The 23,039-nt window shown below is 42.1% G+C and overlaps 2 protein-coding genes across 3 annotated transcripts in view; one reads left to right on the top strand and one right to left on the bottom strand.

The window, feature by feature from the left end:
* LOC125884326 (C-type mannose receptor 2-like) overlaps window positions 1–23,039 on the top strand; it is a 138,441-nt gene that overhangs the window by 33,637 nt on the left and 81,765 nt on the right. The gene's annotated exons all lie outside the window — the stretch shown is intronic.
* LOC125883567 (protein mono-ADP-ribosyltransferase PARP14-like) lies at window positions 1,426–19,887 on the bottom strand. Of its 2 annotated transcripts, none has more exons than XM_049567950.1 (15): window positions 19,585–19,887; window positions 15,208–15,371; window positions 12,878–15,019; window positions 12,444–12,680; window positions 12,123–12,347; window positions 11,952–12,018; window positions 11,285–11,431; window positions 11,073–11,132; window positions 8,816–8,992; window positions 8,507–8,645; window positions 8,346–8,401; window positions 6,658–7,377; window positions 5,160–5,293; window positions 4,890–5,067; window positions 1,426–4,726 (listed from the first exon to the last, which is right to left on the bottom strand). In XM_049567950.1, the coding sequence occupies exons 1-15, from the start codon at window positions 19,757–19,759 to the stop codon at window positions 4,446–4,448; spliced, it is 4,902 nt and encodes a 1,633-aa protein (XP_049423907.1). In that variant the 5' UTR covers window positions 19,760–19,887; the 3' UTR covers window positions 1,426–4,445. The 2 variants fall into 2 exon arrangements, with proteins under 2 accessions (XP_049423907.1, XP_049423908.1); XM_049567951.1 differs by having other exon boundaries at window positions 12,878–15,016.

Here is a 23,039-nt window from a genome sequence, read left to right as displayed (position 1 = left end):
TGTATTCAAATCTGGAACATTTTACTGTCTTTATTTAGGTTTTGAGCAGTGATGGCCAAATGAGGCCTCATGAACCACTGTCTTTATTTTCTGAAGCCACCAGATGGCGCCGTCTGTTCAACAAAGGTTTGAAAGCACACTGCATTGCAAGTCCTTCAGCCTTTATCTTTAAACCAAGAGCGCCATGTGGTGGGGTCAGAAAATAAAGAAAGTGGTCCATGAGGCTTCATTTGGCCGTCACTAGTTGTGAGCTAGTTGGTTTTATTATGTAAAATCCTTGTCTTTAATAATCACATTTTTGGAGTTTTGTGTAAACAGATAATTGTTTTCTCTGAGCTTGAATAATCTGTTAAAAAACAGAGTGGTCCTCTCTGTTTCTTTAATTAAAACTAAAGCTTATTTGGCAGGTGTGAAAGGGGTCATTTCATGAAAATCGGTGCCTTTTCAACTTCGAAAGTAGCCAGGGACTAAAAACAGATTTAAGTTACAAGAAATGTATTGTGCCATCTCAGGCTGTGGAATTTCAGATTTTTTGACTGTTTTTCTCCCTTACATTTTGATAGGTCAGTCAAAGGGTTGACAAAACTAAGTATGACTATATCCAATATTCCTGATTAGACATATGCAATAGATCAAATCAAATCAACTTTATTTATATGGCACTTTTCATATGATAGTCACACAAAGTGCCTCAAAGAGGTTAAAAACAACAAAGATCCAAAACAGAAAACAAAAATAAATGGCACATATATGAGCAGTACTTTAGTCCCTGTTGTCATTGAGATTATTTTAAGATGTGGACTTTTTTTTCCCAATTTGATAATTTTCATTCAGATCATCAAGTGCACCCTAATTTTGCATGGTGATCACGTCTATTAAGAATAAAACAACAACAATATGTAATAAAACAATATGTAAATGTGAACATTTGAACATTTTTAAAACTCCTGCTGTACAACAATCATAGCGAGGGACAGTCAACCTCACCCCCACCAGCACAAAAGTAATTTTATTTATTTCAAATAATATTTAAGCGACTTTAATCTGATGTCATATTAAGGACAGAAAACATGGTAATATCATTAAATTGCATAACTGTTGATATTGTAATTTTATAACTGATTATTTCTTGGGGATGCAAAAGGCACCAATCCCATGAAATGACCCAATACAAACAAAAAAAGTAAGTACAATAAGTAAAGACAAGGTAACTGTCTGAGTAGGTAACACCTCTGACACACCCACCAAAGGAGAGAGAACGTACCTGCCATCCCAAACCAACTCGTGAGGAGTCGAAGTGAATTATAAAACCCTCCAGACACTGACCATGTGCAACGCTGTATTGTGTTGTCATGGAAGATGCTCCATACAAATAAAGTTCTTCAACACACTTGTCATAAATATGCAATTTAATGGCACTGTTACAAAAATGCAGACACTCCTTCTTTTGCTCCAGTACTCTCTTGCACCATTCAAATAAAAAAAAACTCGCTACTTTAATAATGTCCAAAATATCTTTAATTTGGATTCATCCGTTACTTCATCGTACAGTCAAAGAAATTCTTTACTTTTTACTTGAAACTCACTCAAAGTTGATTTTTTTAGCAATATGTTCACCAAGGGAAGTTTAGTATCAAAAATGCACTTCCCAAATAAAGTGTCACCACTTTAGTTAAATCAGTTACCCAGGTTCAGATGGTTTCACCCCTGCTCTCCTTTAGAAACATCTATTAAAATATACATTTTTATTTACCAAAAATAAATGCTTCTTAAATACTGTATTAATCAACAAGATAAAATAAATGACAATACAATAACCCTCAACTTGCACACTGCTAAATTGGAGATACATTACTTAAACACTAGTGATGGCCAAATGAAGCCTCATGAACCACTTTCTTTATTTTCTGACCCCACCTCTTGGTTTAAAGATAATGGCTTAAGGACTTGCAATGAAGTGTGCTTTCAAGCCTTTGTTGAACACACAGCGCCATCTGGTGGCTTCAGAAAATAATGACAGTGGTTCATGGGCCCTCATTTGGCCATCACTGTTAAACACAACATTATACTGTATTACACATTTGGAGGCTATGAAATATAATTTCTGCTTTTATATCATAAGATTTATGTAAGCTGGAAAATAATTATTTCCAAGTTTCATTTCAAGGAATGTAACAGCTTTGTCCTTCAATACAAGACTGTTCAGTACAGTGGTTGTAATTCACTACACATGCCTTGTTCGAGTCTGTCAATTACATGCCTGGTCAGCAGAGGTGACATCTTGCCAATGTGTTTTTGGTATAGAAGTGCTTCTTCTGTGCTGCTGAGAGATGAATACTGCTCACAGTCAGCTCGGGAAAACAACCTAACATTAACTGAAAGTAAAAGTCATACGTTCTAAGGTATCACTATTTTTGTACTATTTAACCAGGATCACTGTGACACCATTGTCAGCCTGGTCGCCAGATGAAAATGTTGGCATTGTGCATCTCTGCAAACCACGAATACATTACATTTGAGCACTTTATACATATAATATCAATGTTTCTAATGTGTAGTAGTGTATGAGCTGATTTGAACTGGGGATAGTTCCATTAAAGGGGTTGCTTTTTTATCAAGACATCGCTGTGTTTCCAACAGGGATTGTGCCACTAAAACCGGGTATTTTAAGCCAAAACATTCCTCAACATAACCAAGTGGTTTTTGTGCCTGAACCTAACCACATGTTAACCAAAGTAACATCCCCCATTGGTTTGTGGACTCCATTTTGAAACCTTGGTTTGGCATTATGGCCATCACCATCTTGTTTTTTTTGGAGCCAGACGTGACTATATCTGGGAGAGAGGCGGGTCCTGCAGAGGATCGAGGGTTGGATCTGACTGAAGAGCTGAGGACATTACTGGCAGACAGCCTGGCACTCAAAAGTCCCGTTTCCACTGAGCAGTATGGTTCAGTTCAGTTCAGTACACATTTTTTCTGTTTCCACTGTGAAAAGTTGTGGATGGTACCAATGGAACTGTTCCGTATGTCCCCATTTTTGGTCCCCCCTCTGTTGGGGTACCTAGCACACAGATCTGGTACTAAAAGGTGGAGCTGTGAACACTGCAGTCTGTTGATTGGTCAATAGCAGACAGTCACTCTGCTCAGGGCTGAGTGGTGGCTGGTAGTGATGGCCAAATGAAGCCTCATGAGCCACTTTCTTTATTTTCTGACCCCACCAGATGGCGCTCTTGGTTTAAAGATAAAGGCTGAAGGACTTGCAATGAAGTGTGCTTTCAAACCTTTGTTGAACAGACAGCGCCATCTGGTGGCTTCAGAAAATAAAGACAGTGCTTCATGAGGCCTCATTCAGCCATCACTAGTGGCTGGTTTTGATGCTGATGTAACCTCTGTTCACACCGTTGAGTGCTTTACATATATTAGTAAACTGCAACTATAAAATAAAGGATGTTTTGCTGCCTCTAGCAGCAGCTGGAGTCTGAGAAAAAGATTCACTTGGCCAATTTTAAGGTGGAACATTCACTTGTAATGTTACTCAACACACGATTTGACGACATCAGTCCATCAACACACCTTAAATTTCACTGTGACACCTTTGACCATTACTTTAGTATTTATATGACATACACTTGTAGTAATGAGTTGATTGTGAAGCAGTTATATGTCTTAATTTTGACCAGAAGATGTGAACTGTATTTACTGTAATCCTTACTCGGAGAGAAAAAAAGTGTTGTGGAGCGTTGTTCCTGTGGGCTCCAGCAACACTAAACCCCTGGGCTTGCCTGAGAAGGATATATTGCACAAACCCGCTATTTTTAGATATCCCATGGAGAGAGATTCTCACTGCAGCCTGTTTTATTTTGTTCTGAAAATGTTCTGAGGACGATAAACGTGGATCAGACGGCCCACATTTAAGGGTACTGTTTACAGTGGGAACGTTAGGGTCTAGGTACCATATCTGAAGGGTTACTCTCAGTTCCAAAGGTACCATATTGAAAGTGTTTGGTGAAAGGCTAAAGTGGCCTGTCTTTAATCATGCACAACTTTAAGCCTGATAAAAACTTAACAAGTAGGTTATTTACAAATTCACCCACTGTACAGTTGTCATGAAGGGACATATTGGCTATAGAGAACAAAACAGTTCTTTGTACCAGGCTGTAAACATGTTTATTTCTGCTGGGCATTTTAACGTCAGGGTCTACAGGGATTGACTGGCTTCTGGAGCCGAGTCAAAAGAGTCAAGTCAGATAACTGCAGTTTTTGTCACTCCCCCTGTTGGATTTATTTTTCAGGCCCAGAGGTTGCTGCTTGGTTACAACATATCTGCTTCATCATAATGTACAAATGCAACACACCTGCAGTTTGCAGAAACATACAACAATTTTTTTCTGGTGACTGTGTTGCCATGATACAGTGTTGAACCATGAGTTTTTTCACAGTTTTACTTATTTAAAGGTGATAAGGTATTCTGGGTAGGCCTGGTCATCGTGGAAGATCACAAATATGGTGGGCTGTTGCTGGTTGTTTACCAAACTGTCGAAGCAGTCAGTGGGGTCTGAGCCTCGGGGTGGGGTGGCTTTCATGGAAGATTTACCAACTGTGTAACGGCCGGTCAGGACACGAGCCACATACAGCCGCTTCAGGCCTGACGCGTCTGCTGGTGAAAACCCTCTTGCTGAATACTCTGCATTGACTGCAAAGTAAACTCCCTTTCCAAACGCAGCAGCTGTAACAAAATTACATAAGAAAAGACAGAACATAAAGGAGTAGTTCAACACACTATTCACTTTGTTGCCAAAAGGTAGACGAGAAGACAGACGCCACTCTCATGAAGCTGCAGCCAGAAGCTGTATGCTTAGCTTAGCTTAGCATGTGAAAACATTCCTTACCATGTGCTCCTGCGTAGCTCCTGTCAAATCTGTCCTTTTCAATGCAGCTGCATGCCTCTGCTGATGTGCCATGGTAGAGAGACTTCTCCCCAAGTTCTGCTGGACCATTCTTGGCATATATACGCTGCCTACACACAGTATAGGCATGCCACAGGTAGACATTTTGCACACGCTCAATCTGTCATCAGAAAACAATCCATTATTCACAAATCACAGTTACAACTTCTGTACTTTATGTTTTTAATGCTGCTATGAGAAACGTGTACTCACTTTCTGAATGTTGTATTTAGCTGTTTTGACAAAACCCTGGGCTACGGTCTGGTACTCGGGTGAGTTAGGTTGCAGCTCTACCTTTTTAAAGACTTCTCCGTGCATTGGTTCCCATTGTGTTGGCAACTCCAGGGCTAAAGTAGAAGTCACACAAATCAATGTTATGTTGATCTGTTTTTAACAGATTCAAACTACAATTACCACCTCATAGTTGTATGCCTCTGCGAACCAGTCAAGTTGCACTTACACTTTATATCCATGTCTGTGAAAACATGGATACTTCAAACACATCCTCTCACCGGCAGCAGAGAAGGTCTATACATCAGCACAGTTTCAAGAGCAATTGATATTAGTGTCACTAATTCAGTATCTGACAAATTATCACCCATTTTGTTCCTGAGTGTCCTGAGAATAGTGTTTTTGCAGAATAGTATGTTGGCACAGTGACGGTGATCTTTGACCTTTTGGATATAAAAGTAATTGTCTGAAACTTTGTCATAAATAGCATATGAATTCTTGAGATATTGCCAAAGACATGTTTTGTGAGATCACAGTGACCTTGACTTTTGACCTTCGACCACCAAATTCTAATCATTTCATTGCTGAGTCCAAGTGGACGGTTGTATCCAAAATTCGAAGAAAATCTCTTGAAGTGTTCTTGAGATATCACATTTACCATAATGCAATGAGCGGGGTCACAGTGATCTTGACCTTTGACCATCAAATTCTAATCCAATCATCCTTGACTCAAAGTGGACATTTGTGCCAAATTTGAAGAAATTCCCTTTAAGTGTTTTAGAAATATAGTCTTTACAATAATGAGATGGATGCATGGTAACAGTGACCTTGACCTTTGACCACCAAATTCTAATCCAATCATCCTTGAATCAAAGTGGATGTTTGTGCCAAATTTGAAGACATTCCCTTTCGGTGTCTTTTAAATATTGTGTTCCTGACAATTGACGGATACAAGGTCACAGTGACCTTGACCTCTGACCACCAAAATCTGATCAGTTCATTGTTGAGTCCAAGTGGACGTTTGTATCCAAGTGGACGTTTGTATTCAAAATGTGAAGAAATTCTGTTTAAGTGTTTTTGAGATATCACATTCACCAGAATGTTCAGATGGTCACAGTAACCTTGACTATTGACCACCAAATTTTAGATATCCTTGACATAAAGTGGACATTTGTGCCAAATTAGAAGAAATATCCCTTAAGGTTTTCTTAAGATATTGCATTCACAAGAATGAGACAGATGAGGTTTCACTGACTTTGACCTTCAACCTATGAATCCAATCAGATCATCGCTGAGTCCAAGTCCCTTAAGGCACTTTTGTGATATTTTGTTTATGAGAATGGGAGGGAGGGATGGACAGACAGACAACCCAGATACATGATGTCTCTGGTCATGGCTATTGCTGGCGCAGAGGCATAGAAAGATGATGGTTTAAACATATGTTACTAAATATTTTGTAAAAGTACAAAATGTGACGTACTTGATTCAGACTCGCTCCTCTTCACTTTGTATGTGATGCCTGATAGCTGGTTTGTGGCTTCTTGTGCCCTCAGGTTTACCGTCACCATCATGCCATCTGGTGCTGTCATCTCTACGGACACTGCTTTCTTCTGGTAAGCCACTTCCAGGATGTAGTTGTCATGAAGGCTCAGCTCGTGCCAGGCTTTATTCACATCCTGAATCGACCACTGGACACTGAGAGCCAACATTGCTTCTTCTTTATCTTGGAGGTCTTCGCAGAGTGCTTTCTGAATTGATTTGTGTACAAGCTCAATGATGCTCAACACGTCCTCTTTCAGGCCTCTCAGCACATAGACGTCTCTTCCTGACCCCGCCCGATCTCTACCTTCAGCTCTAGCTGTGTTTCCTGCTCTGTTGCCACTCACACCCTCAGAACTTTGACGTCTCCTGTGCTCCAGGCTAACTCCTAAGATTTTGACTTTTGCCTGCACTGCCTCCAGCTCCATGGCATCAAGCCTGGAAAAATCACGCACATCCAGCTCTCTCTCTACCAGCTGCTTCTGCAGGATCCCCTCCAAGTCTCTCTTGAAGGTCCTGATGCTATCTGAACCACAACCTATCAGATTAATCACGGCTGGTGGTGGCTTCGAGGAGATGAGGGTTTTGCCTTGAGGTGCTGAAGCTGTGGAAGTTTTTGAATGCTTGTCGTGCCACTTCTTGAGTTTTTGTTTAGCTTTGTCTAAAAACAGAACAAATATGGATGTGACACCTCATTACATCAATGACTTGAGGTCAAATATACCAATACATATCAATATTTTGCAATATTGAAATGTTTTTTTTTTGTCTTGTGCATGAAAAACATGCTCTGCATGGCTACTAATAATTTTAAAATTATTTTCTGTAATACTAAAGAACGATCATCAATCAGTATCTGCGACTGCAAGACAGTGAAATGTTAATGACACAGGATGTACATAACACTCTGTAATCTTATCACAAAAAATGTTGTCAGGTAAAAAGTCCTGCTTTGTAGTACAGGCCTCTGCTCTGTTTGTTTTGGGGAGAAAAAGCCCTCTGCGGATAACTGGCCTCCTGGTACAAACCTCCTGAACAATTAACCCTAGAGGCATTCTAACCAAGAAAAGTTATACCTGGTTGCAATCTGCAATCCTCGTCACTAGATGTCACTGAATCCCTCAAATACTTACACACTGCCCCTTTAATCATTTGTTAAATGTCATTATTATGAACAATTATTTGGCATTTTCTTGTTGCAGACTTCTTAATTTGAATATTTATTTACCAGAACACATGCCCTTTTCAATTCAAAGAAACTAAAATAGAAAAAATGTACAATTATATCTTTGTTTAGTCACAAGAAGTTAACATTTGTGACCCTTTATTTGATCTAGAAAACTATCAGATGGACTGGCATGGGAGTTGCATCAGATATTCGAGGTCCCATAATTTCTACTATTTTTGGTAATCCCGATATTTAAGATAGTGCTATTCTTTAAGTCATAATTCCTTTGTAATTCATCACATCACTTTGGTTTGTGAGCAAACTAATGATATTCCCATCAGCCTCAGCTGTATTTTGTGTTTAATGCTGATTAGCAAATGTTAGCTTGCTAACAGGCTGAACTAAGATGATGAACCTGGTGAATATTACTTAATAATAGTTGGGCACAAATGGACACAAACCTCTGAGGCTGAGGTGGCGAGTGGCAGGTTGTCCAAAGCGGTTCTCGAGCTCTGATCTGCAAAAGCATATTACAGGACAAGAGCTTTAAAACAAGCTTTTCTGACTGGTTGAAATATGCAACCCATACTAAAATGCTAGCTTTCCAAGATTTATCTCTGACCTGAAAGCCTGGAAGATAGGCTGCTGGATGATGACAATGCGGATGAGCTTGAGCGAATTTGGTTTCAAGTCCGTGATAGCTGAAGTCATGCCATCCAGCATCGCTTTACAAGCTTTGACAGAGTCCATGCCACCGATACCTGGTGGGATATAGAGACAATGACTGCGAATCCACATGGAGAAGCCACCAATGATGCCATTTACACTGCTGTGTTTTTGTGACCTTAATTTTGTTAAATGACAAATTTGGTGTTGACCATAATGCACAAGTAAACACATAAACACACACACACACACACACAGTACAAACCAGTGTTGATGGCTGGGAAGGCTGCTGAGTGGTAGCCTTTGCTTTCACACTGCTTCAGTATCTTTTTGCAATTGTTCCGGATAATCTGAGGGTCACTCTTAAAACTAGCATGAATGATTTCCCTACAGCCAAGCTGCCCCGGTCCTGTGGTGCACATGAGGTCTGCTGGAAGGCCCACTGGCAAAAAAAAAAACGACAAAAAACTTTAAAAGCAAATACGACATCAAAAAAACATGAAAAAGCATCATGTTGGATTTGTGTATAAGATGTTGGATGGTGAGAATGTTGCCAAAATAATGCACTTAACTAAGTATCATGCTTGTATTATGCCCAGATGCACAAAAAAGCCCCTTGGGACCCATGAGGCCCGTTTCCACTGGAGAAGTTCCTGGTACTATTTGGGGGACAGGAACTACTACTACTGTCCTCTGGCTCGGCCCTCTCAAGTGTGTGGAGTAGGAGGAAGGCTCCTGTAAAGTTACCGGGCTCTGGATATGACGTAATCGTTGCGTGACCATTTTGACCAGGGCGACGTAGGGACGCCGTTAGCTGTTAGCTGTTAGCCGTTAGCGGTGTCTGTAATAACTCCGGTCACGGTCCGTGAAAAAAATATTTTTTTCCAGCGGATGTCTTAGTTACAACATGACTGAGCTAACTGGAGTAGTTTCATGTTGTATCTAACAACAGGAGACTTTTAACAGATGACGTCCTGATGTTAGCTTTGCTGCTGCTGTTAGCTGATGCTTTCTGGACATCGTGATTTCCCAAAACTGAATAAATACCACACATAGCAACACAAAACTGCTTTGCTAGCTCAATCATGTTGTAACTAAGATATGCACTGGAAAAAATATTTTTTTCATGGACCGTGACTGGAGTTATTACAGACACCGCTAACAGCTAACGGTTAGCCCAGCTAATCTACGATAACCATGTTATTAATTACAAAACGTCACATCCCGCCTTGAGTATATCCAATCAGCACCAAGTAATCCCCAAGCCCCAGCCAGGAGTTTCTCAGGGCTGTTCTGAGTACCTACTCCGAGGCAGGGACTTGTTTAGCCCCTGTAAAAGTTCCAGAACTCTGTCCTTCGGAGGTGGTTCCTGTGGTGGAGACATGCACCAACGACCCCGGCCCCGTAAAATTACCCCGAAGTTCCTGCGGTGGAAACAGGCCTCAAGTAATCCCCAAGCCCCAGCCAGGAGTTTCTCGGGGCCGTTCTGAGTACCCACACCGAGGCAGGGACTTGTTTAGCCCCTGTAAAAGTTCCAGAACTCTGTCCTTCGGGGGTGGTTCCTGCGGTGGAGACATGCACCAACGACCCCGGCCCCGTAAAATTACCCCGAAGTTCCTGCGGTGGAAACAGGCCTCAAGTAATCCCCAAGCCCCAGCCAGGAGTTTCTCGGGGCCGTTCTGAGTACCCACACCGAGGCAGGGACTTGTTTAGCCCCTGTAAAAGTTCCGGAACTCTGTCCTTCGGGGGTGGTTCCTGCGGTGGAGACATGCACCAACGACCCCGGCCCCGTAAAATTACCCGAAAGTTCCTGCAGTGGAAACGGGCCTATTGCCTAAAGCCTACAGGAGGTCGGCCATTTTGAATTCCATGGTCATTTTTGGCGTTGCCCATGTGTTGTGTTTTAACAAACTCCTCCGACAGATTTCATTGGACTGGCTTCAAAATTGGTTTGTGCAAGCTTGACTACTTTGTGGTCAAAGGTTATTACAAGATCTATCTCTCACTGAAGGGCACACCTGCTGCAGAGCGCTGAATTTTGATGTCTCGCTGTGAAACACTGAATTCCTATAACTTTCGCGTAAATGGTCCGATCTGCACCAAACTTCACGATTCATTATAGGCCCACCCTGAACACATCTATATGACAATATTCCGTGATAGTCATAGCAACACCTAGTGGCGACAGCAAGTACGTCTTTTCAAACACTTATCTTTTGATTTACCTCAAATTTCATGCTGTGGTCTATATCTGATATACAAAAACATAACATATCATAAGTGTGTTCTCCAGCGCCCCATAGTGGATAGAGGAAGTGGTACAAAATGTGAAATGGGTCATTCCAGCACCCACACTCGAAGGATATACCATCTCACTCCTGGTGCTTTCACTTGTTTTTTTTAGGCACAAATTAAAAATATGCATAAAAACATGGATGGAGTCAAAGTTTATCTGTTGATTAATAATGTGCACAACCCCAAAACCTCTTCTGAAGTATTTCTACGGCATTTTTCAGGCTTACCTCGTGCTAGATCTGCTTGGACAGTGGGCCCCGCTGCAGTCAAGATGGCTTTGGATACACCTGTGGAGTTTGTGAACATACAGTTACTGTCGAATCTAACCTGAGAGAACATACTGGATGCAAATCTCTCAAAATTAACACCAGAGTGACGTGCTGTCTTCCTCTAAACGCATATTCAGAGTCAAACAAAACATTTAGAAAATCCACCCTACCAGATTGGTTGCTGCTGAAGTCAGTTGTGTTTATGATGGCGTCAGTGGTCTCATGAATGATGTCACCACGGACCATCTGAAGCTTGACTTCACCCAGCATGGCTGTGACCTCATCATTTGTTAGGGAGACATGGCGGTAAAAGGAAGCTAAAATCATTCCAATAAAAAAGAAAGTACAATTATGGTTTAATATTTTCAATTAAATCTGCATTAATATGTATATTGAATCACATGGCTCTATGGTTGCTCATAATGGTACAATAAAAGAAAACTAAAATCTTTTTTTAGCAAACAACCTCTGTACACTACCAACCCAGCAGACAGATTAACAAATAGCTGAGGAAGACAGCTGAGCATCTAACAAGTTAAGATGCAGGTACTTCTCTACGGTCTGGTGGAAACCAAAACAGAGTTGAAAAGGAGACTCGAAATGAATGCAATGCTGTTCCGTATCAGCTCTATATGTGAGTAGAAAATAGTTTGCTAGCATATTAACAATAACTTTAAAAGTGGTAATATGGTGCTGGTTGTGTTTGGGAGCCTCATTAATGTTTTCTGCCCCCACCGGTGTGGCCTTACAATTATCATTGCAGCCTTAAAGATTGAGGAAACAAGTTATTTATCAAAGTCTTGTTCCACCTATTTAATAGAAAATATTCACATGAACCTTGGTCTGGGTTAGCATCGTTAGTGAATCCTCTGAGATGCAAACTTTCCTGGACAGACTGGAAGGCCTGTGGTGACAAAGTGGAGGGTTTATTTCCAGTTTCACATACATGACAACAAACTATGGTATTCCTGTTTTTGTCACAGAGTATCGCTACTGCATTTTCTTTACCTTGCTAGATTCTTTGTCATTGGGGTGGATGACAATACGGACCAGGAAAGATGTTGTGTGAACTCGGCTCTTTTCAAATTCTTGGACCTCCTCCAGTGCAACCCTGGATGCCACGCTGTGAGGAAAACGCAGGGCTGCGCCGGTCCCAAGCACAGGGAGAGCAACTGAACTATAGCCTATGATCTGACAGGAATTCAGAATTTTTCTGATGCCCTGTCTCAGAACCTGGAAGATACAAGGATTACCAAGGTTACGACACACCTTAAAGGAGCAGGAACAACAAAACCCACTCAGACTTATTCACCAAATACATGATTTCACCTGGACTGCAGTTCCATGTTGGTTATTATCCCAGGGGAGGAGGTTGAGGAAGAACACTCCTTTAGCTTGAAGTACAGGTAAGCCCTTCACCAGGACTGTGTCACCAGGCAGGGTTGCTCCTCCTGCTTCCTTATGAAACTTTGCAGTCATCTGAGGTCCAACCATGTTGGCCAAATAATTTCCAACACGAGTCGAGAGAGGATCATGGCCAACCATAGGGGATACCAGGCTATCCACCTAAGAGAATACAAAAATCCACTTTAATAATCAAGAGACGCTGACCACCATGTTTATCCTGGAAGTTAATTCTGTAGCATTAGCTCTGTATGCAAACAGACACTGTTACCCAGCAACTACAGCAGACTAGCTTGCGAAACATCCTGATTCAAGTAGCCACATTTACATTAATACAACATTGTGGCAAAGTTTCTCACCTGCTGGGTCTCGATGGTTCCCTGAATGATCGCTACATGGACACCATACTCAGGAGCTCCAGCAGTTGCTCCTCTTGATGTGTCTTGAGCAGCAGCACCCATCTGGGAACCCAGATTGCTTGGTGCACTGTTTCCAGTACTCATGCCTTGAAGAAACCGGTCACATGCTTCCTGCATGGCCCTCACCACGTCCTGCCTGTTATCAATCAGGATGATTTTTCTCAGACTTCTCCCCCCCTGACTGCCAAACTTCTTAACAGCAGTTACAATAGCCTCAGAGCACACAATGACAGGGACACCAAACACACCTGAGCTGATACAAGGCATGGCTATAGACCTGAACTCCATCATCTCTGCTAAATTCAGAGCAGACTGGACAGTTTTCTCCAACAACATCCTTTCTTTGCCACCTGATTTTCTACCTACAGGCCCAACAGCATGCAGCAGTTTCTTGCAGTTAAGGTTCCCCCCCGTGGTCACTACCACATCGCCTGTAGGAATCTTTCCAGTCTGCTTTATTATAGCTCTGCTCTCCCTCTGCACCTGAGGGCCACCTGCTTTACTCAGTGCAGCAGCAACACCTCCACCGTGGTCCAGATCTTCATTAGCAGCGTTCACAAGAGCATCAGCCTCCAGTTTGGTGATGTCACCATGACACACCAGCACCTGGAACCCATCACGAAGGCTGTAGCTAGCAACCGTTGTGCCTCCTTTTATCAACTGTGCGCCAGATGCCAAAATCTGTCTAGTAGCATAAGGTTGTTCCTGAAGCTGCACCAGACACTTTTGAGAATGAGCAACACTTAAAATGTTCTCTTTTCCAGAAGAACTTTCAAAATACCTCACTGCCCCTGGCAGGTCAATGGTGACTTTGTCCTGAGCAAGGGAGTTCAGCAATGGACCAAGCCTATTCCTGACCTCAGTCACTTTGCCGGATGGACCCTCCAGCACCACCATGGGCCCAGAGGAAGATGTTAAAGGGTGGCAGGTAATCCCTGAATAGTCAAACGTATGCAGCTGCAGCAATTCCGGTAAGAGTTGTACTAACTCTGGGTAAGGCAGAATGACTTTGCCCTCTATGCTTGACTGGTCCAAGATAAACTGTATGACAACTTCACTCAGCTCTTCAACCTCTTTGGTGTGGCCCAGTAAGCACACTGTGCTGTCTGAGCCAAACACGACCTGAGCCCTGTATTGGCCTTGGTTTATCTCTTTTGTCTTGGACTTAAGCTTTTCCCGAAGCTCAGATGGCACAGCAGAGCAGTTAGGAACGTCAATCTTGACTTCGTTGAATATTTCATGCAGTTTTTTTTCTGTGTCATCCAGTTTATTGGCAGAGAGGGAGAAGAACCGCAGCTCTGTGTCTCGTAATTCTATTTCCACCTTGTCACCAACCCCTAAAAAGTCACCTAGCACCCCTGGACCTCCGTATGCCTTTCTCAAGAAGGCCAAATAATGTGGACTCATGTCAGGAACTGTCCTTTCTAACACCAAACTCTCCTGATCAGAGATCCATTCACCAGCCTTAAGAATCTCCTCTACAGAACCTTCCAAAACTAACTGACCTGCAGCTCCCTGCGTGATCTTCAGGCCTGGAAAATCCTGTCCCAAACTGTGCTCAATCTCTTTCCAGAGGAGACGGAGCTTGGCCTCGCCCAGTCGACGAACACTGGTTTGCTTCTCACTCAAACTTGACCCTCGTTTGACACGCATGCCCCCTACTTCCACCAATCTCGCATTCACCTGGGAACGTTCCCCAACAACAACAGCCATCCCAACCTCGCTGTACACCTTTACTTCATCTGTGGTCTGAGGAGAGCTGCAGGACTGAAGCAAAGCTTTGACCTTGTGAGAGTCTAACTCATAGTGGCACAGGTAGCCATCAAAGAGTTTGTCTACCTCTGCTTTCCAGTTGCTATCTTCATCTGCAGCACCAGGTTGAGCTAAACGGCTAACTAAAACCTTCTCCTCCTCTGGGTAAAGCTGAGCAGAGCAGGAAACAGAGGCAAGTTCTTCTTCTAGTTTTCTCCCAGCCTTTGGACATTCCTTTAGGTAACGAAGGAGGTAAGCATTAAGTTGTAGTTCGTACTCTTCACCACTTGTTGGCAGACTTGAAGAAGAAACAATGGACTGCTGTTTCTGCTGTTGGAAAGATTTACAATACATCAAGTTAGATTTTCATTACACGGTTATGCTGTTCAATTCATAACACTCTTTAAGACATAAAAATATGAAGAAAATGATTTGACATCCATCTTTATCCGGTGTAGTGTAGTGTAGTGTGCAACATTTACTCTGTGACACTATTTTGTAGGACTTTCCACACTGACCTGTGATGGAGTGATGTCCAGTTTTGGGCTAACTGTCTTGTTTGTAGTTGAGGTAGTGATGGGAGAGCAGGTGGCAGATCCTGGGCTGCCTCGCACAGTCAGCACCAGAGGACCTCCTGCTAACTCCAACACATGCTTTGATCTCTGTAGGACTCTTTGCTGAGCTGAAACAGAAAGGGAGACATTATTCATTACGCCTTTTGCCCAGGGACCCAAGGTGTAGAGACGGTGTAAAAACGTTGCATTTAAGGACTCTGAGGGGCAAATGGGGAGAAATTGTCCGGACATGTGCTCTGGGCAACAACAATTAGACAATGTCCAATTTGTCAGGTTTCTTCGAGTGTGGTGACTCATTTATTTGAATACAAAAAACATTGTATGTCCATAATTGATCTCAGGTAAGCTTCCACATAACAGTTTCAGAGTCCATCACAGGTAAGTGTCCATTCATCAATTTCAGTTTCGACACGCTACAAACTCTGCAAACAAACTCTTGCTTCCACCATTGCACACCTGCCACTCATCATCTGCACCTTACCTAAATTACCTGCATTTTCCTTTTCTAGTGCGCCACCCCGTGTACAAACAACAAACTGCATCTATTTTCATGTAGTCACCATTAGTTAAACAGGAATCAAAACAAATACTAAGAATGTTATTGTGGCTCCAACACAAGCTGTTGGAGGGCCCTGGGGAACCATGTTCTGTATAGTATATAGCTATGGTATTTAGAATTAAACTACCACAAAGAAAGAAAAAAAAACTACAGTGAGCTGTAAAAGAGATGCAACATCACTACAAAATGACTTTAAAACACTACAAAGAGACACAAATTCACTGCAAAGAGACAGAACATACCTCGAAGGACATGCAAAATTGCCAAAATAAGAAGCAAAATGAGCCAACTGTGCCCACTACCACAAAGGGCTGCAAAATAACATCAAAAAGGCAGAAAACTACTTCAAACGATGTTGCTGTTGTATAGTGGGGTGTCTTGCTCCAATGAAAGGAACCACCCATTGTACAAATGTGTCACATCTCTAGTGTCTTAGGTTATGTTTTTTATGTCATTCAGTATGTTGTTTCCTGTTTTACTTTGAAACTCACATCTCCTCTCGTTTCAGATCACTTCCTGCCCCGGTGTGTTTTCCCTCCCTTTTGATGACTTCACCTGTGTCTGATTGTCTGATTAGCCTCACCTGTGTCTCATTATCCTCCAGTGCCAGTTTGTCATAGCTCCTTTGTGTGTCTAGCATTCCAGCCTTTTGTTTCCCTGTGTTCTTTCCTTTTTTTTATTTAGCCTGTTGAGTGAGTCTGTCTCTGCCTCATCCCTACTGGATTTGTTTGCCATTGTCCTTCTGTTTACCGAACCTACATTTTGACCAGTAAAGACTGTGTTATTTTCCCCGAACTCTCTCCAGAGTGGTGCATTTGAGTCCACTCTCACCTGGTTCACCAGTGTTACATGAATGACCATAAAGCAACATAAAACAACCAAAAACAGATGCAAACAACCTTTAGAGCTGCAAAACATCCACAAGAAACACAAAACAACCACAAAACTACAAGTAAGAGATCCAACAACACTACAAAATTACTTTACAGATGAAAAACCACTACAAAAATGACTCAGAATCACTTTGAAGAAATACAAGAGGGCCATAAAGAGACTGAAAACACTGTCAAATATAAGCAAAAGTATCAAAATCAGAAGCAAAGTGACACAAATGTTACACAAAACTACCACAAAGGGATGCAAAAAAAATATCAAAAAGCCAAACTTCAAACCATGTAGTTGCTTTATAATGGGGTGCATTGCCCCAATGATAGGAACCACTTATTGTGCAAATGACCATAAAGCAACACAAAACACAAGCTACAAGTAACAGACGCAACATCACTACAAAAAGACACAAAATTACTTTAGAGACACAAAAAAATCACAACAAAGAGATACAAGAGGGCCACAAAGAGACAGAAAACACCTTCAAAGATGTCCTAAATAACCACAACAAGAAGTAAAATGACCCAAATGTAACACAAAGACTACCACAAAGAGATGTAAAATAACACCGAAAAGGCACAAACCACTTCAAACAATGTTGTTGTTGCTGCAACATTACTACAAAAGACCCAAAATTACTTTAGAGATGCAGAACTAGGGCTGCTCGATGATGGACAAAAATCATAATCATGATTATTTTGGTCAAAATTGAAATCACGATTATGCAAACGAGTATGTTTTGACTTTGAAAACATGCTGTATTTATTATTTATATAACAGTGAACTAGGCTGGTTGCTTATTCGTTGATAATGTATTTAGAAAAAAAATACACAGGCCTAGTTGTGGCACTACATGGCGCTCTAACATTGCTAAAAGGACCGATCCGGGGTAAAATTGATTAGGGTGTATTCCTGAATGATCCTGAGTTGAAACGTTCCTTGGGAAGCAAAATCATGCGTATTGGATGTAGCGCTAGGTAGACAGCTTCAGCGCATACTAGCCAAATGGCTCAAATGGCTAACTCTAAGGGCATAGCGCAGAACCCCACTTAAAAGCTATCGTTTAACCCACTTCCAGTGCTCAGAATTGCACCACACTTTGGTGGTCGACTGCGACAGGCCCTAACATCAAACCAAAAGCATCGAGAACTTCTGAGGTTATCAGAGAGTTCATTTAAAATGATTGTTTACAACTGTATTACCGACCTGGACCGAACTGCCTGACGCCGCCATCCTGGAAAGTCAATACAAGTCGAATGACGAGCGTTAGGGCTGTGGGGTATGGTTCTTACCAAAAACCAGTCTTTATTTTCGTTATGATATTAATTTTTCATATACAGTAATTCCGGTGAATTGCCCAAACAATGCGGCGGGAAAGTGTTTCAGTGGGGACCCATTTCACCACTGCACACCACAGGCGTGCTAGAGCCGGCTAGAGTGAGAGCATAGAGAAAAGGTTAGTGGCCAGAATGGCTGCCGGAGAGAGTTCTGAAAGCAAAACAACTGTACACGTTGCTGAAGATGAACACGATGACTTATGTTATTTATCTTCTTTACATGATGGCATTTCTGTCTCTACATGGCTGCGCGTTTACAATCCTCCTCTGCTCTCTGTGTCGCACAAGGCGGAGTTTCGCCCCGATGCGTATGCACACGCGCGCGCGCGCACACACACACACACACAGGTGAGCACACTCGAGTGCGGCTCGGGCCACATTTTCCTGACCAAAGCCAAAACAATTATAACCGAGCACGGCACTAATGGAGCGGAGCCTGTGTTGCCTTCAGGCGTTGTCACGTAAATAACAAATTCCAGCACTTGGATAGGCCATAGCACAACACAGCAGCATGTCAAGTGGGCCGAACCAAAGCAAAATACCGTCAAATACCGTGAAACTGATATGATTCTTTTTTTAAACGTGATATGAAAATTTTGTCATACCACCCAGCCCTAACGAGCGTGATGTAACGTGATCTGAGGGGAGGGGCGGTATTGTGCATGCGCGTCTTCCATAGAACACATAATAAAATCTCCAGGCGTCCGTGACTGAAAATTGGGCTACCAAAAATCGTTTACCCTCAGTTTCATTAAGTTTGAAATCGTTTGACCTCAAAACTCGTAATCACGAGCACCGGACGATTCATTGCACAGCCTTATGCAATACCACCAGTCCACCACAAAGAGAATCAAATTCACAACGAAGAAGCACAAAATGACTACAAACAAAGTAGCTGTGCTGTTGACAGGGGTTTCTTGCTCCAGTATAGGAGGGGTGGGGGGCTGTCACATGTCTGTGCCCAGGGCCCCAGTGAGTCATTATCCATCCATGCTTTCAGCCTGTGTGTGTTTTTCCATCTCAGAGTAACATCAGCTGTTTTTAAAGCCACACCCTCTTTAGTGCATGTGAAGTTATCCATGCAGTCATGTGGGGCAATGATGGAATCACTGATAGGCTTTGGCACATTCTGTTTCTGATGCCTTTTGTTTTACAAGCTCCCTCACAGTTCCTGTATGATCATGCGAGGTCTAAAATGTATTATGTAGTGTATGAAGAGCAGTCTGGACTCATTGTGAAAGTGAAACTAAAATGATATGTTTCCATATTTAGACAGGGGCAGCTGATACACAGTTTGTGTACAAAGTTACACCGACAGCCTGAAAGTTCAGATGTGGCTCTGCAAGCAGTAAAACCAGTCTCTTTCATATGTGTATAAGCTATTTATAAATGTATAAAATAAAAACATGACACTTGTTTTCAGCGCAGGCATACTTTCACTTTCACCAGCACATGACGACACACTTTCAAGCACTGAAACACCCAGTTAAACAGGAAATAAGTAAATAAATAAGTAAATAAACAAACGTGTCTTACCATCTTGCTCTCTAAAAGCAATGCTGTGAACTCCATCGTGTATGACCGTTACCAGGCTGCAGTCTCCACCTCCTGATTTGCGACGAATATTGAAGTATTTCTCTATCCTCTTCCTCTGCTCTCCGTCCAGACTGGGACACTCGAAGAAAATAGGATACTTGTAAAGATCATCCATGGTGTAAACACACAGACTCACTTATTACATGCACAGGCTACTGTGTAGGCTCGGTAAGGTATGAGTGAGGCACCGCAACAACCGGACTGATCGCATTCTCTGGTGCCTGGTGCGTCAACAGCACTGATGAGCGACTAACAGTAAAGCAAAGGCTACTTCCCGGTTTTAAGGAGCCACCCACAAAGGAAACAGAAAGGAATCTGGCAGAGCCTCTTAAACAGTGGTACAAAGTACTGCTGTTACTTTTTTTAGGTAGGCTTGCACTTGAGTGTAGGGCTGCATCTATGGATTCTTTTAGTAACTGAATATTCTATCAATTATTCTGGCGATTAATCGAGTAGTCGGATAAAAAAATACTGCGCGTTTCATTAATCCTCCGGTCCCGCTTGGATGGAAAACGTCCTTTTCAGTCATTTTTCAGTTTTTATTTTTTGATAACTTTGTCTGTGTTCGTGCATATAGCATGACATTTTGTCAGAAACCTTATTTTTGGTGATATTTTGAAATTTTAAAGCCGCTCCTAAATCAGGCCTAAAATACACAAATGGCAACCTTTTACAACACCTCGCCCTCTCGGATGAAAACTGTCCCCACTGAACCCATTAAAACGACATTTTTTGATTCCCCTTCAATTTACGTGATTTTTTTCTATCTCTGGCAGTCAGGTTGGTTAGAGAGACCCAAGAATGGTAAAAAAAAAAAAGATGGAGCCAATTTCCATTTTTGGAGCCCTGCTGTCTTTTCAATACAATTCCTGGTTTGGCCACTTGAAGCACTATCGGCCCCTAACAGGGAGGGCAAATGCAGAGTAGATCGAATGGTCTTGTTGTGCTCATAAGGATGTGACAGTGTGGTCTGTATAAAAATGTTGCAATATTAGTTTGTGTGTGTGTGTGTGTGTGTACATGGACTCAAAATACACAATGTCAAATCCCTATGTGAAAATATAGGCCTAGCTAAATGTAAAACCATAAATTCCGTATTTGTTCATCACATCCTCATGGCAATTTAGAAACATGAATTTGATGATATTAGTCATGCATTCCAGAGTTAGGAGATCAAAATGGAAGTTTTTACTAAAATCCAGCTGAATCATACATTTTCTCCTGCTCCCCCAGCAGAGCAAACACACACTAAATAACTAGCAGTAAAATTGACTGTATTTTTCTCCTATTTTTCCATTATTTAGGTTTGGGAGCCGTTGTTACAAAAAAACAAAACAAAACACAAATGCTAGGTTAGTGTTGATATGGATGTCTGGGGCCTGTGGCTGTATAGATACTAAAAAATGTGTGTGTGTGTGTGTGTGTGTGTGTGTGTGTGTGTGTGTGTGTGCATGTGTGTAATTGTGTAGCAAAAAATTGCAAATTATGAGCTGCAGGTTGCATTACTGCTTTCTCCATCTCTCCATCTCTCTCTCATACATATACACACACACACACACACACACACACACAATGAATATTGGGTATGTATAATCTGAGTATAACCTAGTCCCCAATCTGCATGTCTTTGGACTGTGGGAGGAAGCTGGAGTGCCCAGAGAGAACCCACGCTGACACGGGGAGAACATGCAAACTCCACACAGAAGGGCTCCCACACCCGGGATCGAACCGGCAACCCTCTTGCTGTGAGGCGACAGTGCTAACCACCACACCACCGTGCCGCCCCAACATTTATCATAATTCATAATTTATTTAGTTTTTTTTATAAGTGTCACAGCGACTTCATGTAAATAAAATGGCATATAAAGGGTTAAAAATCCTCAAAATGAATGAATATTTGATATGCATAATCTGAAAAAAAGTAGAAAAAAATAAATATTTAATATTTTTATGGTTGTTTTTCAACAAGGACGAAAAACGTCTCGAAGGGGGCAGGTGTGATTATAATTATTACATTTTTTAAAATTGATATTCATCACTTGGCCTTCATAAATACACAGATAAGTCCCCACCTCACAACTGACAGGTCTCAAAGGATCCACCGCCAACGCCCAAGTACCAGACCCCCCCCGCCCCCCCGCCAGAGGTCCCATGTCCATGCCTTGACATGTCAGAGCCAAGTCCGATCCAGAAAGACCCCACTGTAGATTAGGGTACGTCTGGGGTACAGGCACACCCCACAAATATTCAATCAGATTGGGATCTGGGGAATTTGGAGGCCAGGTTGATGTGTTGAGCTCTCTGTCATGTACTTCAGGCCACTCCTGACCAGTTTTTGCAGTGAGGCAATGTTGCCACTGGGGGGGTATACTAGGTCCACAGCGGTGTTTGGGTGGGTGCTGCGTGTCAAGTGGTATCCACATGAATGCCAGGAGCCAAAAGTTTCCCAGCAGAACACTGCATTGTAACAAGATGATCAATGTTATTCACTTCACCTGCCAGTGGTTTTAATGTTTTGACTGATCAGTGTATCATTCTTTAAGTTCCTATGACTCATTCACTGTGGTCAAGAGGTGCCATACATGTAGTGATGGCCAAATGAAGCCTCATGAAAAACTTTCTTTATTTTCTGACCCCACCAGATGGCGCTCTTGGTTTAAAGATAAAGGCTGAAGGACTGGCAATGAAGTGTGCTTTCAAACCTTTGTTGAACAGACAGCGCCATCTGGTGGCTACAGAAAATAAAGACAGTGGTTCATGAGGCCTCATTTGGCCATCACTAGTTGTAGCATTGAGGACGTGCTATTGTGATATGCTAACTCCATTTTTGCAATACACACTGAGCTGTTTTCTTTTCGTTTTAATTTGTAATGAATGTTTGTTTGCAAACCACGCTACATCCACATTACAGCTGTGTGGGCTATCAACAGCGAAAGTAACAAGCACGTTGTGACCATCCGAAACACAATGTGCTCTATAGTTGTACTGGATTTAACGAAACCTCGGGCCAAATAATTTGCCTCAGCAGTGAAGAATATGCAGAGAACATCCGTATGAGCACAGAGTCAGCTAACGTTAATGCAACAGGGAGGTACAGGATGAACTTTGAGGGCGATGCCAAACACTGTTCATCTGCACACACTGTGTCGGTGAAGTCTCCCTTTTATATTCATTGTCTTCTCTCGCGATCACCAGTGATGTGGTGGTTCACTTTTACACTGTGATCTGTAGCCTTGCGTTATTGTGAAACTGCAAAAGAGTAATCTTGCTTAAAATATTGAAGAAATGTTTCACCTTTAACTTCCCTTTGGAAATCAGTTCATCTTCTACTTACTTAACTACTCACAGTAAATGAAATTCTGACCAGAGGTCCCAGACTTTTGCATGCCACTGTA

Source organism: Epinephelus fuscoguttatus, linkage group LG23, assembly GCF_011397635.1.
Source record: "Epinephelus fuscoguttatus linkage group LG23, E.fuscoguttatus.final_Chr_v1".
Lineage (NCBI taxonomy): Eukaryota > Metazoa > Chordata > Actinopteri > Perciformes > Serranidae > Epinephelus > Epinephelus fuscoguttatus.
This window is presented reverse-complemented; position numbering and strand designations above follow the sequence as displayed.

Coding starts and splice junctions, on each gene's coding strand:
- LOC125883567 (XM_049567950.1), bottom strand. CDS start 19,759: ATGGATGATCTTTACAAGTATCCTATTTTCTTCGAGTGTCCCAGTCTG. Junction 12,019..12,122: donor ATGACAAAGAATCTAGCAAG/GTAAAGAAAATG, acceptor TTGTCACCACAG/GCCTTCCAGTCTGTCCAGGA. Junction 8,646..8,815: donor CTTCCCAGCCATCAACACTG/GTTTGTACTGTG, acceptor ATATCCCACCAG/GTATCGGTGGCATGGACTCT.